The 16106-nt window shown below is 38.5% G+C and overlaps 1 protein-coding gene across 22 annotated transcripts in view; it reads right to left on the reverse strand.

Annotated features, from left to right (window-relative positions):
• SDCCAG8 (SHH signaling and ciliogenesis regulator SDCCAG8) overlaps positions 1-16106 on the reverse strand; it is a 262973-nt gene that overhangs the window by 217247 nt on the left and 29620 nt on the right. For all 22 annotated transcript variants that reach the window (XM_063593717.1, XM_063593561.1, XM_063593672.1 and 19 more), the window contains exons 5-6: positions 14630-14755; positions 7798-7926 (exon numbers count right to left, since the gene is read on the reverse strand). In XM_063593717.1, coding sequence (XP_063449787.1) covers positions 7798-7926; positions 14630-14755 — 255 coding nt within the window. The remainder of the gene's footprint in view (positions 1-7797; positions 7927-14629; positions 14756-16106) is intronic.

Here is a 16106-nt window from a genome sequence, read left to right on the forward strand (position 1 = left end):
TGCAATTTACTGGAAAGACAAACTGTTTATGCAGAGATTAACTGGTGTCACATGATGTTTTAAGCAGACACTCAAAACACTTGAACTCACCAAAATAGCAATAGGAGGTGGTTATGAAATTATTATAGTAGTACAGTATGTACTACATTTAACTTTATGCTGTTATAATTTAATACTGCATCTTTATGTTTTTTTGCATTCCTCCTGAGAATGACTCCGTGTACAGTCTGTGATAGTGTACATAAGTTTTGAAAAATTTTAACTTTTTATAACAGATTTGTGTATATTTTATGGTAGTAGATGATAAAATAGACTATTAGCTACATATATTTTATTCATTTATGACATACCTCTTTCTTAATTTTTTCATATTTCTAAGCTACATGGTTCATCTGCAAGTTTTTTTAAATTGCCACAAATCTCAAAAAAAATTCTGGTACATTTCTTGAAAAAAATACACATATAAGTGAACCCACACAATACAAACCTATCTTATTCAAGGGCCAACTGTTCATAAATTGCTCTAGTGAAGTATATGGAAACTGAAAAATTTAGAGAGGCAGGAACTCCTAATTCAGCCAAAGAGAAGTAAAGAAGGCCTCACAGAGGAAATGTTAAGATTTGAAGGATAATTTCCAGCAGAGCAGAAGGCACAGAGGCTGTCCAAACCATGTTTGGAAAGTAAGTAGATCAGTATCACAGGAATGTAAAATGTGAGGTGGAGAGGTGGTTGGAGATGGGCAAAATAGGTAAAGGTGGGCCACAAGAAGAATAAAAGTATCAAGACTTTTATTTGGTACACATGTCTCCTGTACTCTCCCTCTAGAAGAAACACTGGAGGGCCACTGAAAACTTTTTATCAGAATTGAGTCTTAAATCATAATTGAAGTGTGAAGAAAGGGAAACCAGTAATTACAAATACATAGGTAAGAGATAAGCACATGAACAAAAGCAATCAAGCAGTAGGAATTAAAAAGAAAGGATTTAGTATAGAAATATTTAAGAGAAAAACTGACAGAATTTTATGACAGAATAGATGTAGGGGAGAAAAATACACTAAAAATAATCCTGGGTTTCTGAAGTGAGCAATCAAGTGAATACTGGTACTAAAGATTTTTTTCAGACCAACAAAAAAAAGCAAAAGGGAATCATAAAAATAATTAATTCATGGCCGGGCACAGTGGCTCACGCCTGTAATCCCAGCACTTTGGCAGGCCGAGGCGGGCGGATCACGAGGTCAGGAGTTCAAGACCAGCCTGGCAAACATAGTGAAACCCCGTCTCTACTAAAAAAACAAAAATTAGCTGGGTGTGGTGGCATGCACCTATAGTACCAGCTACTCAGGAGGCTAAGATAGGAGAATTGCTTGAACCTGGGAGGCGGAGGTTGCAGTGAGTCAAGACCATGCCATTGCACTCCAGCCTGGGCAACAGAGTGAGACTCTGTCTCAAAAAAAAAAAAAAAATTAATTCAAAGAAGACAGAAAAAGAGGTAAAGGGGAACAAATAAGAGATAGGTAAAGAAGAAGCCAAATAGCAAGATGGTGTATTTAAACTGAGTTGTATAAATAATCACAATAAATGTCAGTGGTCTAGATACCCAAATTAAAAAGCAAATATGGCCGGGCACGGTGGCTCATGCCTGTAATCCCAGCACTGTGGGAGGCCGAGGCAGGCGGATCACCTGAGGTTAGGAATTCGAGACCAGCCTGACCAATATGATGAAACCCCGTCTCTACTAAAAATACAAAAATTAGTCGAGTATGGTGGCATGTGCCTGTAATCCCAGCTAATTGGGAGGCTGAGACAGGAGAATTGCTTGAACCTGGGAGGCAGAGGTTGCAGTGAGCCAAGACCATGCCATTGCACTCCAGCCTGGGCAACAAAAGCGAAACCCTGCCTTTGGGGGGGGAGGGAGAAAAAAAAGCAAATATTATCAGATTGGATAAAAAAGCAAAACCCAACTATATGCTTTCTATAAAAACCCGCTTCAAAAAAGATACAAATAGGTTAAAAGTTAAAAGTAAAAGGAGGGAAAAGATATAACATGCTAACACTAATCAAAAGAAAGTGACATTGAATCAAAATACAAAACTCATGTGTTTTTCTCTATACTAGCAATTAGGAGTTAGAAAATAAAAATTTGGAAGATATGTGTCATTTATGACAGCATAAAAAATAAAAAGTCAGGAATAATTCTAATGAAAGATGTATGAAACCTTCACTCAGAAGACTATGAAAGGTTATTGACAAAAATTAAAGATGACTCAAATAAGTGGACTGATATGCAGTTTACGAGAATTAGATAATATCATAAAATGTTGATTCTCAAATGACCTATAATTTATAATTTAAAGCCATCTCAATCAAAATCCCAAAATGACTTTTGGAACTTCACAATTCTGAACTGTATTTGGAAATGCTAAAGGCCAAAGGATAAAGAACAATGTTGGAAGACTTGGTCTGCCAGATTTCAGGCTATAACAATCAAGACAGTATAGTATTAGCACAATTAACTGAAACACAGTCCAGTAATAGACCCAAATATATATGGACAACTTATTTAGGAGAAAGGTACTATCATAAAGGCAAAGGACTACCTTTCCAAGAAATGGTGCTTGGATGTATAAACACATAGGAAAAGAACAAACTATGACCCCATATACAAAAATAAATTCCAGGTAGGTTGTAGATCTAAATGCAAAAAGTAAAACCATAGGCCGGGCATGGTAGCTTGCATCTGTAATCCCAGCACTTTGGGAGGCCGAGGCAGGTGGATCACTTGAGGTCAGGAGTTCAAGACCAGCCTGGCCAACGTGGTGAAACCCCGTCTCTACTAAAAATACAAAGTTAGCTGGCCGTGGTGGGAGAATCGCTTGAACCCGGGAGGCGGAGGCTGCAGTGAGCTGAGATTGTGCCATTGCACTCCAGCCTGGGCAAAAAAAGCGAAACTCTGTCTCAAAAAAAAAAAAAAAAAAAAGGCAGGGTGCGGTGGCTCATGCCTCTAATCCCAGCACTTTGGGAGGCCAAAGCGGGCGGATTACCTGAGGTCAGGAGTTCGAGACCAGTCTGGCCGACATGGTGAAACTCCGTCTCTACTAAAAATACAAAAAAATTGGCTGGGCATGGTGGCATGCGCCCATAATCCAAGCTACTTGGGAGGTTGAGACTGAGGAATTGCCTGAACCAGGGAGGTAGAGTGTGCAGTGAGCTGAGATTGCACCACTGCACTCCAGCCTGGGTGACAGAGTGAGACTCTGTCTTAAAAAAAAAAAAAAAAAAAAGTGAAACTATAATTTCTAGAAGACTATGTAGAAGAATAGCTTCATGACTGTAGTTGGAAAAAAACTTTTTTAAAAGGACATAAAAAACAACTACATAATTAAGGAAAACAAACTGAAGTTCTAGCCATCAAAGCAAGCAAGCAAGCAAACTATCAAGAGAGTTACAAGCGAAGCCACAGAGTGGGAATATATATTTATAATACATATACTGACAAAGGGCTTGCATTCAGAATATATAAAGAACTCCCCAAATAAATATGTCAGGTACATACCTTAATAAAAATAATAAGAAGGATATCTGAATAGGCGGCTCACAAAAGAGGCATCAAATGGACAATAAACGTATGAAACAATACTCAATCACACTAGTAGTTAGGGAAATGCAAATGAAAATCACAAGATAGCACTATAAGTTCACCAGAAAAATTGACAATACTATATGATTAGTAAGGATATGGAGCAAAGGTATCACTCATGTACTACTGGTAGGAGTGTAAACTGATAAAACCCCTTGTATGGGTAGGAGTGTAAACTGATAAAACCCCTTGGAAGGTTGTCATTACCTACTCAAGTTGAACACAGACGTATCCTGAGACCAAAAATTCCACTCCAACATACATATGCAACGTAAATTTGTGTCATACACACCAACAGATGAAAGAATGTTCATAGCAGCACTGCTCACAATAGCTGCAAACTGGAAACAACACAAACATTCCTTGACAGCAGATGGATAAAGTCATATGTTCATATAGCAGACCCACCAAAGAAAATGAACAAACTTCGGCCAATGCAACAACATGGATGAATCTAACAAATATAATGGTGGACAACAGAAGCCAGATACAAAGAATACATACTATACAATTCCACTTATATAACATTGAAAAAACAGAACTCAAAAGTGTTTAATGATGCATACTTGAGTATTTTTCAGAAAATTCAGGATCATGATTAGCTTTAAAGGCATGAAGGGGCAGTAACTAGGAGGAAGCATAAAGTGGTGATAATCACATAGGTGTTCATTTACAGATAAATCTTTGAGCTGTAAATTTTTGTTTTGTGTACTTTACTGAATGTTATGTTAAATTGTGTCTTAGAAAATATAAAGGAGGAGGGTATAGTCAACCAATGTACATGTTATACAAAGCTGCTACTAGGTTTAGAGCAATGAGGACTGATGGCTGGAAGTCATTAATGACCTTAAAAAGAGCAGTTGGGGTGGACTACAGGGGGACGAAGCTCAACTGAAGCAAGAATAGGAGGTAAAGAAGTGGAGACATAAATATAGACAACTGCTTGGAAAAAGGTTGGTATGAAAAGGAGAATGTAGATGTAGGGTGATAGTTGGAAGTGAATGCAGGGTCAGGAGAATATATTTTGGGTTTGTTTGCTTTATGGGAGCTATTAAAGAATATATTTTGCTAAGAATAAACTATTGGCCGGGTGCAGTGGTTCGCACATGTAATCCCAGCAGTTTGGGAGGCCGAAGATGGTGGATCACTTGAGGCCAGGAGTTTGAGACTAGCTTGGGCAGCATGGCGAAACCCCATCTCTACCAAAAATACAAAAATCGGCCAGGTGTGGTAGCACATGACTGTAGTCTCAGCTACTTGGGTGGCTGAGGCAGGCGAATTGCTTGAACCCAGGAGGCAGAGGTTGCAGTGAGCTGAGATTGTGCCACTGCACTCCACCCTGGGTGACAGAGCTAGATCCCGTCTCAAAAAAATAAATAAAATAAAAAGAATAAACCATTGATAGGGAAAAGATACAAGAGAAAGAAAAGTCCCAGAATGAAACCCTTGGAAAAAGTGAAAAACACTTGTGAGGTAGAGCACACAAATGCAGAAATTGACCTTTTTCATAAACAAGGAAAAAAGATGAGTCTCCAACAGTCATAAACACAGTGCTAGGGGGAGGCATAAAAGAGAAAGGAGTTCTAATGCAGAAAAGGGAAGAGAGAAGACATGCTATTCGGGAAAGCAGAATGAGAGGGCGCATTTCAACTGTACCCTGAAGACTGGAAACATTTCAATAGGTAGAGGGTAAGAAGGGAACATTTTGGGGAGGGAGGACTGCATAAACCAAAGCCAGTTCTTCAAAGAGAAATGAAAGTGGATGATAAATTTATGAAGCAGCAACTGGTGAGTGGTCTGCATGCCTACAGATAAGATTTGTAAGAGTGACAGGAGAAGAGTGAGGCCGGGTACAGTGGCTCACGCCTGTAATCCCAGCACTTTGGGAGGCCGAGGCGGGTGGATTATGAGGTCAGGAGTTTGAGACCAGCCTGGCCAACATAGTGAAACCCCGTCTCTACTAAAAATACAAAAATCAGCCGGGCATGGTGGCGCACACCTGTAGTCCCAGCTACTTGGGGTGCTGAGGCAGGAGAATCGCTTGAACCCGGGAGGCCGAGGTTGTGGTGAACTGAGATGGCACCACTGCACTCCAGCCTGGGCGACAGAGCAAGACTCTGTCTCAAAAAGAAACAAGAAACAAAAAAAAAGACAGGAGAAGAGTGTGAAACTAGTCTCGAACATTAGTTTGACGCAAATTGTGGATGACTTGAGACATTGGTCTTTATCCTATAGGTATTAAGTAGCTACTGTAAATTATTCAGATAGGGAAAAAAAAGATACAATTTACTTAGTCTTTCCAATTTTCTTTTTTGAAGAAGGGTACTCTTTCCCAAATAGAATGAAGCTTGGATTAGGGACTAAGACAGGAGAGGGCGACTGGGCAGAAAGAATCTTTAGAAAACTATGTAATCTGTGGATAATACTGAGAACCTGAACTACGATTCATTCTATCTTCCCCTGGAACATTCCATTTACAGTGTTAATCTCACTCTTTCATCATTGTTGATCAACTCTGACATGTCAAATTTAACGCAAAGAAGACTTCAGGTTAGCAAGAGAAGAATAAACGTCTGTTACATACATCAAAGGATTGAAAAGTATTATTTCGTCTTAAAATAGAATTGTTTTTGACGCTTTGGGAAATTAGGACGTTCAAAGGCAGCTGTGTGGGGGGGAATTTAGAAAGTCACAGTATGCCTAGGAAAGATACACACTCAGAAACATCCTGAGAAGACTGTAAGCTTTCACCTATGGCTGATCCCTAGGCTCAGAGCAAACCTGGTTAAATGGGAAAAGAATGTCCCAGCACAGAGCCAATCTGAAAAGACTGGGAGAGGTGGGTTGTTCTCTCTCTCTCTCTCTCTCTCTCTCGCTTTCTCTCTCTCTCTCTCCCCCCCACCCCCACCTTTTGGGGGGAGTGGGGGGGGGTTGTTTTCAGCTCCTGGAATTCAAGGAAATCTCTGTCAAACATTAGCTGAACATGAGCTAATAGAACGAAGACTTCAATAATCACACATGGCATGGAATAGTCTTCACAAAAATAGTATGGAAATGTCTCAAAACAAAAGGACTATTACAGCCTTCAACAGTAAAATAAGACAGCAAATTCTAGAAAAGAAGGAGTTAAAGATTTCCAGAGTTATCACATTATGATAGTGAAATGCTCAATTTTCAACAACACAATAACAAGGAATACAAGGAAACAGGAAAACATGCTCACTCAAAAGAACAGGATAAGCTGAAAGAAACTACGCTTGAGAAACTACAGACATCAGACTTACTGGGGAAAGACTTTAAAATGACTGTGTTAAATACACTCAAAGAGCCAAGAGACAAACATGGACAAAGAACTAAAGAAAATCAGGAAAACACATTATAAAAAGGAACCAAACAGAAATTCTGGAGCTAAAAAGTATAATAACTGAAATAAAAAATTTATTAAAGGTATTCAAAAGCAGATTTGAGCAGGTAGAAAAAAGAATCGGTGAACTTTAAGAAACGACAATTAAAATGATCAAGTCTGAGGAGCAGAAACAAGAATGAAGAATTACCATATGATCCAATAAGTCTATTTCTGGGTATATACTTAAAATAATTGAAACAGGGATTCAAACAGATTCTCGTATGCCAATCTTCACAGCATAATTATTCATAACAGTCAAAAGATAGAAACAACCCCAATATCAGTCAATAGATGAATGGATAAAGTTTGGTAACATACATACAATGGAACATTATTCAGTCTTGAAATTTTGACACATGCTACAACAAAATGAACCTTGAAAATATTATGCTAAGGGAAATAAGCCAGACACAAAAGGACAAGTATTGTTTAATTCCACTTATGTCAAGTATCTGAAATAGGCAAACTTATACAGACCGAAAGTTGAAGAGAGGTCATCAGGGGTTGGCAGGGAGGGGAATGGAGATATTGTTTAATACGTACAGAGTTTTTGTTTGAGATGATCAAAAAGTTCTGAAAATGGATAATGTTTATGATTGAGTGACATGAATGTACTTAATGCAGATAAACTGTACGCTTAAAAATGGTTATAATGGTAAATTTTGTTATATATATTTTACCGGAATTTTAAAAAAGTACAAAAGAGAAAAAGAAAAAAAAGATGTATAAGAGAAAAGCACCCAAATACTCACCAGTTCTAGCTGCTCACCAGCAGATGCAGCTTTGCCAAAATCTGCATTGTCATGGGAAAATGGTCTTTTGGAGGTTTCGCCCACCCCAGAATCTTCACCTGTTGTAATCCAAGAATTCTGCATGTTTCCCTAAAATAAAATGTGCCAGTAACTGCAATTGAATTCAACTTTAAATAAACATGCATATTTTACAAATAAAATACCTATTCTTACCTATGATGAAAAGAAAAAGCATATGCTTCTACACTACAGGTCAAGAATCATTTCACATTTTCAGGCTATTAGGGTCATATTCTACAAGTGTTGCAAAGTAAAATTCCTTCGGGTACAGGCAGTAATCTAAATATGAGCAAAGAGGGCTAGATTTCAGTGCATTCAACAAATGGAATTATTCTTTACTCCTCTGAAGACATATACTCTTGAAGCACACACCTCTCTCTTAGTTTGTCTTTCATTTTCCATGTCTTATAAAGGCATGGCTAATAATAATTTTTATCAAAATGCTGCTTTCTATGTTCCAGACCCTGTTTTATGTATGTCATATATATTAACTCATTTAATCATTACAGTTCTATGGGATAGATAGGTTTCATTGTTGCCTCCATTTTATACAGGAGGAAACTGAGTCACATAGAGTAGCTGAGGGTCACAGAGGTAGGAAGTGGCTAATAAGTGGCAGCACTAGAATCTGAAACCTGTCAATCTGAATCCAAATATATATGTGGTCTCTGTCCCTGGTTCCTGACACAGAACTCCTAAAACCCTGTAATTTCCTGAGTGACATGGGTGATAGGAGCATCTTTCGTTAAAATATTTGGTCTTAGTCCTGGGTTTCTGACACAAGTGCTTCTAAGACCCTTAGGATCTCCATGGTGATAAGAGTATCCTTTCGTATGCTAATAAGATGACTGGTGGCTGCAGTCCATGATTAGAAGACTAGAACTTACAGCCCCACTCCCCCACCTCAAGGGGGGAAAGGACTGGAGATTGACTTAATCGCCAACAGCCAATGATTTAACCAATCATGCCTATGTAATAAAACCTCCATAAAAATCCTATATGATGAAGTTCAGAGAATTTCTGGGTTGGCGAATGCATCCACATGCCAAGAGGGTGGTGTACCCAAACTCCACAGACAGAAGCTCTTCTACTTGGGACCAGCCTGGACCTTGCCCTACGTGCCTTTTCAGTTGGCTGTTCATTTATATCCTTTATATAGTAATAAACCAGTAATAGCAAGCAAAGTGTTTCCCTGAATTTTGTGAGCCATTATAGCAAATTATTACACATGAGGAAGGGATTGTAGGAATCCCCAATTTACAGACAAATCAGACAGAATTGTGGATAACCAAGAGACCTACTATTTGCAGTTGGTATCTAAAGTAGCAGGCAGTCATGTGGAACTGAGCCCTTAACCTGTGGGTCTGATACTGTGTAGTGAGTGTCAGAATTGAATTGAATCACTGGACACCTAGTTGGTATCTACAGAGAAACAGAGAATGGCCAGGTGTAGGAGAAAACAAACCCAAACATTTGGTGTCAGAAGCGTTATGAGAAAAAGGAACAGTTTTTTCCTTTAAAGTCCTTTATTATTACGATCTTCTGCCTTTCCAGAAAAATATTTATCCTCAGTAAAAAGAAACAGTGCATGTATGGTGATAAACAGAGTTGACATGCAGCCTGCATGCCAGGGATTCAAAAAGGAAGAAGAGTAGGCTCTGTGACAAACCACAGAAATGTGTACCATCCGAAGGAAGCAGCCACTACTCAATTCCAGTCAATCACTGCCATGTGGGAGTGAAAATTCATATTACCAGATATCTGGTCCTTCATGTGAAACATTACTAAACACTGGCTCAAAATTTATCAAACAAACCAAACATGCCTGAGTTGAATTTAGTGTACCCATTGTTAGTTGCAACCTCTGTCACCCTCTCAACATTCAATGTTGTAAGCAGCCCAACGATCTGGGGAATTTATGTGTACAAGAAGGATTAAAATATGTATATTAATTTAATTCAACAAATAATTATTGAACACTTGCTAAGGGCCAAAGGATATGGTAGTAGTCACAAGACAGGACAGGTCCCCAGACACTGAACCATACTGCAGTGTCGTATCATGCTCGAATGTGGTAAACTACATTCACCTAAAGTAGTACTCTGACAGTCTATTTTATATTCTTCTGGAAGTTCAGTTTAGTGCAAACATTTGTGTAACACCTATGGTGTTCAGACACTGTGCTAAGAGCTTGGAGGACAAAAATGAGCAAGATCAATCTTAGCTCCAAGGAGTTTACAGTCTAATAAGGGAGACACACACCTAGGCAGGTAATTTCAATTTAATAATGTGAGTGCTAGGCCAAAGGTGTGCACAGAGGCCTCTATCAAAACACAGGAGGGATACTAAGGGCACCCAGAAATCCAAGGAAGGTTTTCTAGAAATAAAATTGACACTGGTGTGATATCTTGAAGGATAAGTAAAGGTAAGCTAGATGGAAAGGGCATTCTAAGAAGAGAGAACCTCATGATAAACATCACAGAGGTATGGAATAGCATGGTGCCTGCAGGGAGGTCTTAGACAATTCAGCATTACTAGACGTGAAAACATAAGGTGATGAATGTCAGAAGATGAAGCTAAAGAATCAAGTAAGGGACTTGAGAGTATACCACACCATGGAATGAGTCTGCACTTGATTCTCTCGGTAGAGTCAAATCCCCTAAGATATGATTGCATTTAAAGTTGTTTTTGAGATCAGTGAAGGAGGGTGGTACTAATTTTCTATGGAGAAATTGGAGGGAGCATGTAGACCACAGATCACTAACTTATGATATAAAATATTATCATTCTTTGGAAAGAATTGTTAGTCTAACGGACATTTTGTTCTTTCACAGATAGTTTTAAAAAACTTGAATGCTACTTAACCAAGATGTTTTTAAAAATCTAAGTACGTTAAATCCTTGAAGATCATTCAAAACCTTTGATTTCTTAATCGGGTGGCGGGGGATCGGGGGGCGGGAGCGGTGGTAAGAGAGGGGATGAAAACAAATGTGAAAAATATTGGCCGAGAAATTTTCTCCTTAAGAAAAAACTCCTGGATCTTTAAAGAAGGACACATGACAAAAATGTTGAATAAATAACATGTTTTCGTATTATTTTGATTTTGTGAACTCTAGAGAAAAGCTTTCCATGAGGAAATATTTTATGAGAAGGAAAAGTGATGAAAAATCAGGACAGGAATGAAATATACTTTGAATGGCTTGCTTCTTTAACTTCTAGGTCATAAACTAGACCAAAAGTTGAAAGTCTTGCAGGCTACCATCAAAGTCCAGGGCTACAAGCAGGAGACAATAAAAAGGAGGTTCTTCTCTTTTCTGCCAGGGAAAACTTCTATCCTCTGCAAACAAAGATGGTTTGGTTCAATGTCGACAAGCTCTTCCTAACTTATGCAGAAAGGCGGTATAATTTAAGGTTCTACTGGGTGTATTTAGAGAATTAGATAGTCCTGGGTTTGAATCCTTGCTTTGCCATTATCTAGCTCTGTGACATTAGGCCAATTACTTAGGTTACTTAACAGCTGTGTACCTTAATTTACTCCTCTGAAAACAGAGATAATAACACCTGCCTTGTGTGGCTATTGCAAATCTGAAGTAATATAACGTAAATAAAGTGTTTGACACAGTGCCTCGCACATTATAACCATGTAGTCATCAATAAATGTTAGTTATTACTATATGAGATGGTTAATACTAAGTGTCAACTTAACTGGATTGAAGGATGCAAAGGATTGATCCTGGGTGTGTCTGTGAGGATGTTGCTACAAGAGATTAACATTTGAGTCAGTGGGCTGGGGAAGGCAGACCCACCCTTAATCTGGGTGGGCACCATCTAATCAGCTGCCAGCGAATATAAAGCAGGCAGAAAAACATGAAAAGGTTAGACTGGCTTAGCCTCCCAGCCTACATCTTTCTCCTGTGCTAGATGCTTCCTGTTCTTGTACCTCAGACTGCGGGTTCTTCAGCTTTGGGACTCAGACTGGCTTCCTTGCTCCTCAGCTTGCAGATGGCCTGTTGTGGGACCTTGTGATTGTGTCAGTTAATAAGTTACTACTACTTAATAAACCCCCTTTATATATATATATTATATCCTATTAGTTCTGTCCTTTGAGAGAACCTAATACACCATATAAATGTTTCAATTATCTTTTTTTTTTTTTTTTTGAGATGGAGTCTTGCTCTGTCGCCCAGGCCAGAGTGCAGTGGTGCAATCTCAGCTCACTGCAAGCTCCGCCTCCCGGGTTCACACCATTCTCCTGCCTCGGCCTCCCAAGTAGCTGGGACTACAGGTGCCCACCACCACGCCCGGCTAATTTTTTGTATTTTTAGTAGAGTTGGGTTTCACCATGTTAGCCAGGATGGTCTCTATTTCCTGATCTCGTGATCCACTCACCTTGGTCTCCCAAAGTGTTGGGATTACAGGCGTGAGCCACTGCGCCTGGCCACCTCAATTATCTTTTTTAAAAGGCATTATGAAACACTGAAAATCTATATTGAAATCAGCAAATTTCAATATAGCAAGGGAAGATTTAGCACCAACATTTTAATTGACTCATTACGAAAACCCGTTCCCCCCAAAAGAAGATATTTCTTGATTTTTTATATTTAAGATATCCTAAACATTTTTATTCATGTTACAACTTGTAACACAGCACCATGCATGTATTGCTGAAATGTCTGGTTTTTTGTTTGTCTTGTTTTTATTGAGGCAAGGTCTCACTCTGTTGCCCAGGCTGGAGTGCAGTGGCGTGATCAGGGCTTACTGCAGCCTTGACCTCCTGGGATCCTCTGACCTCAGTCTCCAAAGTAGTTGGGACCACAGGTGTACATCAGCATGCTCGGCTAATTTTTTTTTTATTTTTAGAGAGATGGGGTCTCACTATGTTGCCCAGGCTTGTCTGGAACTCTTGGGCTCAAGTGATCCATCCGTTCGTGTGATCATCCTTCCAAACTGCTGAAATTACATGCGTAAGACACTGTATCTGGCCTTGAAATATTTCAATTCACTTACACAGGTAAAACGTGGGGGTAACAATTCAACAACAACAAATAACAGAAGATTAACATTAAAATAGATATCAAGGTCATCTGGCATACCTGCAGTAATCATTTCAATATCTGCATTACATTTAGCTCACATGAATGTTTAAAAAACAACAAAACCTCTCTAAAACTTTATCCGTTCTATGATTCTGACTGTAGTTTTGTTTAGCACATTTTCTTTGCTCATGCTGCAAGGCATGTGTGCTCTGACCATCATTTCCTTCCCCTTTTGCATTACTCATTTCTCTTGCCCTCTGATTCACTTGTCTGCCTAATTTCCTTTCTCACTTCACTTCCCCTTCTTCCACTTCTTTGGCATTACATAAATACTGAGGACTATGAATAATTGAATCACTGCTTGCTAAGTGACCACGTGTTTGGAAGAAAAGCAAATGAATATTTTTAAAATAAACTACTTCTAAGTATTTTGTATATGGTGATATCTTCCTCAAATTGACATTAAAATCATAAGCAACTAAGATGGAGTTTTTACCACTAATAATTATACAAATCTTCAGGAAAAAGTTATACAGTGAGGAGAAAAGAACTGATCACAAACTTAAATGCAATTGCAGAAAATTAAACTGAAATACTAATTAGCCCACTTCATTTATCAGAGTTAATACATTCCTATACTTCTCAATAGCAAACCCGAACATATACAACTCCAGGATTATAAACCAACTATCAATTCAAGTTAAAAAAAAAAAAAAAACTTCAAAAACAAAAATTAGAGGATATCCCAATGAAACATCAAGACTTTCATGTTTTCTTAACAGCTGATTTACTAATGACGACAAAGTCAAAACCACCAAAGTAAACTGCAAAGTGAAGCTGGAATAGGCAAGTATGAAAACTTCCACATGGAAAGTTGAATTTGTCCCAAAAAGCAGAACAAGCTGTGACTATATCTTATAGCAAAACAGTTACAAAAAGTTTAAGACAAAAGTACTCTGATAAGTCATAAGCTTTAAGCACTATTTAAATGTCACCACAATAATTCTCTGTCACAGAATTATAGAGATAATCTGACCCAACGTTCTTCAAACTCTGGGCCGCTGACCTTAGAATCACTTAGGCAACTTGATGAAAGTTTAGATTCCTAGGAGCCAACCAGACCAAGTGAATCGGACTCACAGGGGATGGAGTCCAGGAATTTGCACTGAAAACTCCTGGTATAGGTTAATCTTCTCAAATTACCAATAAAGAAATACAGGACATACGGGATTAAGCTATGTAAAGCCTTCTAAAACTACTTGCTAAACACCAGCCTTCTTAGGGACAATGGGAAGACTAACATTTTGATTCTGGGATCCTAAGGCCAACATTTTTTCTGCTACATCATGCAGCTAATTAGACTTATTAGATTTCAGACCTCAAGGAAAATTTAGAGAAATCCAACAGAAATCTAAGTTAAGGTTCTGAACGGTTTCTAGACTTAGCAAAGTCCTTCCTGTATAACACACTTCCTGCTTTCAGACCGGCTCTTTCCATATGGTAAGGCAGAAATGGTATGCTCAGAGAGGAAACTGTAGCAAAATATCACAAGATCATTTCATCTGAGGATTCATTCCACCACAGTGAAGTTTGATATTTGAGGTCTCAAACAAATACCAACATAGTACTTTGGCCACACTTCAGGGAGAAAATCTAAGCAGCTAAGAAGGTGAGGAGAGAGGGCAGAAGGGAATATTCACACTAAAATAAAATTTATGATTTAAAATAATGCTCACGGATGCATCCAGAAGTGTTTGTTCCCTCAGTGTCTCCTCTTGTCTTTGAGATTTTAGCTGTTGCTGGAGCCCTTCGTTTTCAAGCACAACTACTTGTATTTTATTTTTCATTCCAGAGAGTTCCTCCTATAATAAACAAAACCAAATACATTAAGCATTATTAAGCAGTGTTTTTATTTGTTGATTATTAGAGGACACAGCATGATATAAAGTACGGAAGACTTATGTTCTCCTTTTCCTGAAATATAATTATATATTTAGACAAACAAGGCAGCCTAACATTAGCTAGATAACAAAGAGAAGGCTGGGGTATATAGCAATGGGCCTGCTGGTGGCATATCACAAAAGTGTGTCATTTCTGACAATTTCCTTTTCTCCAAGGAATCGAGGCTCAAAGAAAAGCCTTAATTAAAAGGGTTATCCAAGAGATTTTAAAGAATGGAGTAGATTCTGAAAAATAAGATATATTATTACTCATGATCAAATACCATCAACTTGTTAAAAACTGATGGAAGATTAAATAGAGGGAGGCTCTGAGATAGAAAGGCATAGACGGGAGTGATGATTATCTATGAAATGGTAGCCAAATAAGAGAGAATTGTAGTAAAACATTTCATGGAGAATTCTGAAAGAGTATTTCCTTGGCCTCACAGGGTGTAATATAAAGAATTACAAATCAATAACAATTAAAATTACAGGACGTAACATAAGAAATTACAGGTCAACAATCATTAGAATAGCTGTTGAGTGGCACCTCAGTCTCTGGAAAAACATTTCAATAATATCAACATATCAATCATATAATACTTAACCTAATATTCACTACTAGTGTAATCAAAAGCTATTGTACAACATGTGAAAATTCCTCTCAATTATTATTTTTTAAAAACCCAAAGCTATAATAAAAAGCTGTAATTTAAAAAATATTGTGGACTTTGAATTTTCAGTCTGGAATGTAATGAGCTTGGAACACCTCACTCCCATCTTCTCAACAGGAAAAATGTTGAACGAACTGAAAATCAACAACTCTTCTTAGATCCATCAGAGAAATGAAGTCATAGGGAAAACTGCTGCCCCAAAATTGAAGAGATGGGTGGACACTGAGACACAGAATTTACAGGAGGAAATCAGAAACCTCTGTAGGAGGTAGAAAATCTAAACCATAATTGATGACTTGCTGGAAGCTCAGTGTCAGCAAGTTTGAGAGTTAAAAATTCCAGACCGGGCGCGGTGGCTCAGGCCTGTAATCCCAGCATTTTGAGGCTGAGGTGGGCAGATCATGAGGTCAGGGGTTCGAGATCAGCCTGGCCAATAAGGTGAAACCCCATCTCTACTAAAAATACAAAAATAAGCCAGGTGTGATGGCACACACCTGTAGTCCCAGCTACTCGGGAGGCTGAGGTAGGAGAATGGCTTGAACCTGGGAGGCCAAGGTTTCAGTGAGCCAAGATCACGCCACTGCACTCCAGCCTGGGTG

Source organism: Pan paniscus, chromosome 1 (assembly GCF_029289425.2).
Source record: "Pan paniscus chromosome 1, NHGRI_mPanPan1-v2.0_pri, whole genome shotgun sequence".
Classification (NCBI taxonomy): Eukaryota; Metazoa; Chordata; class Mammalia; order Primates; family Hominidae; genus Pan; species Pan paniscus.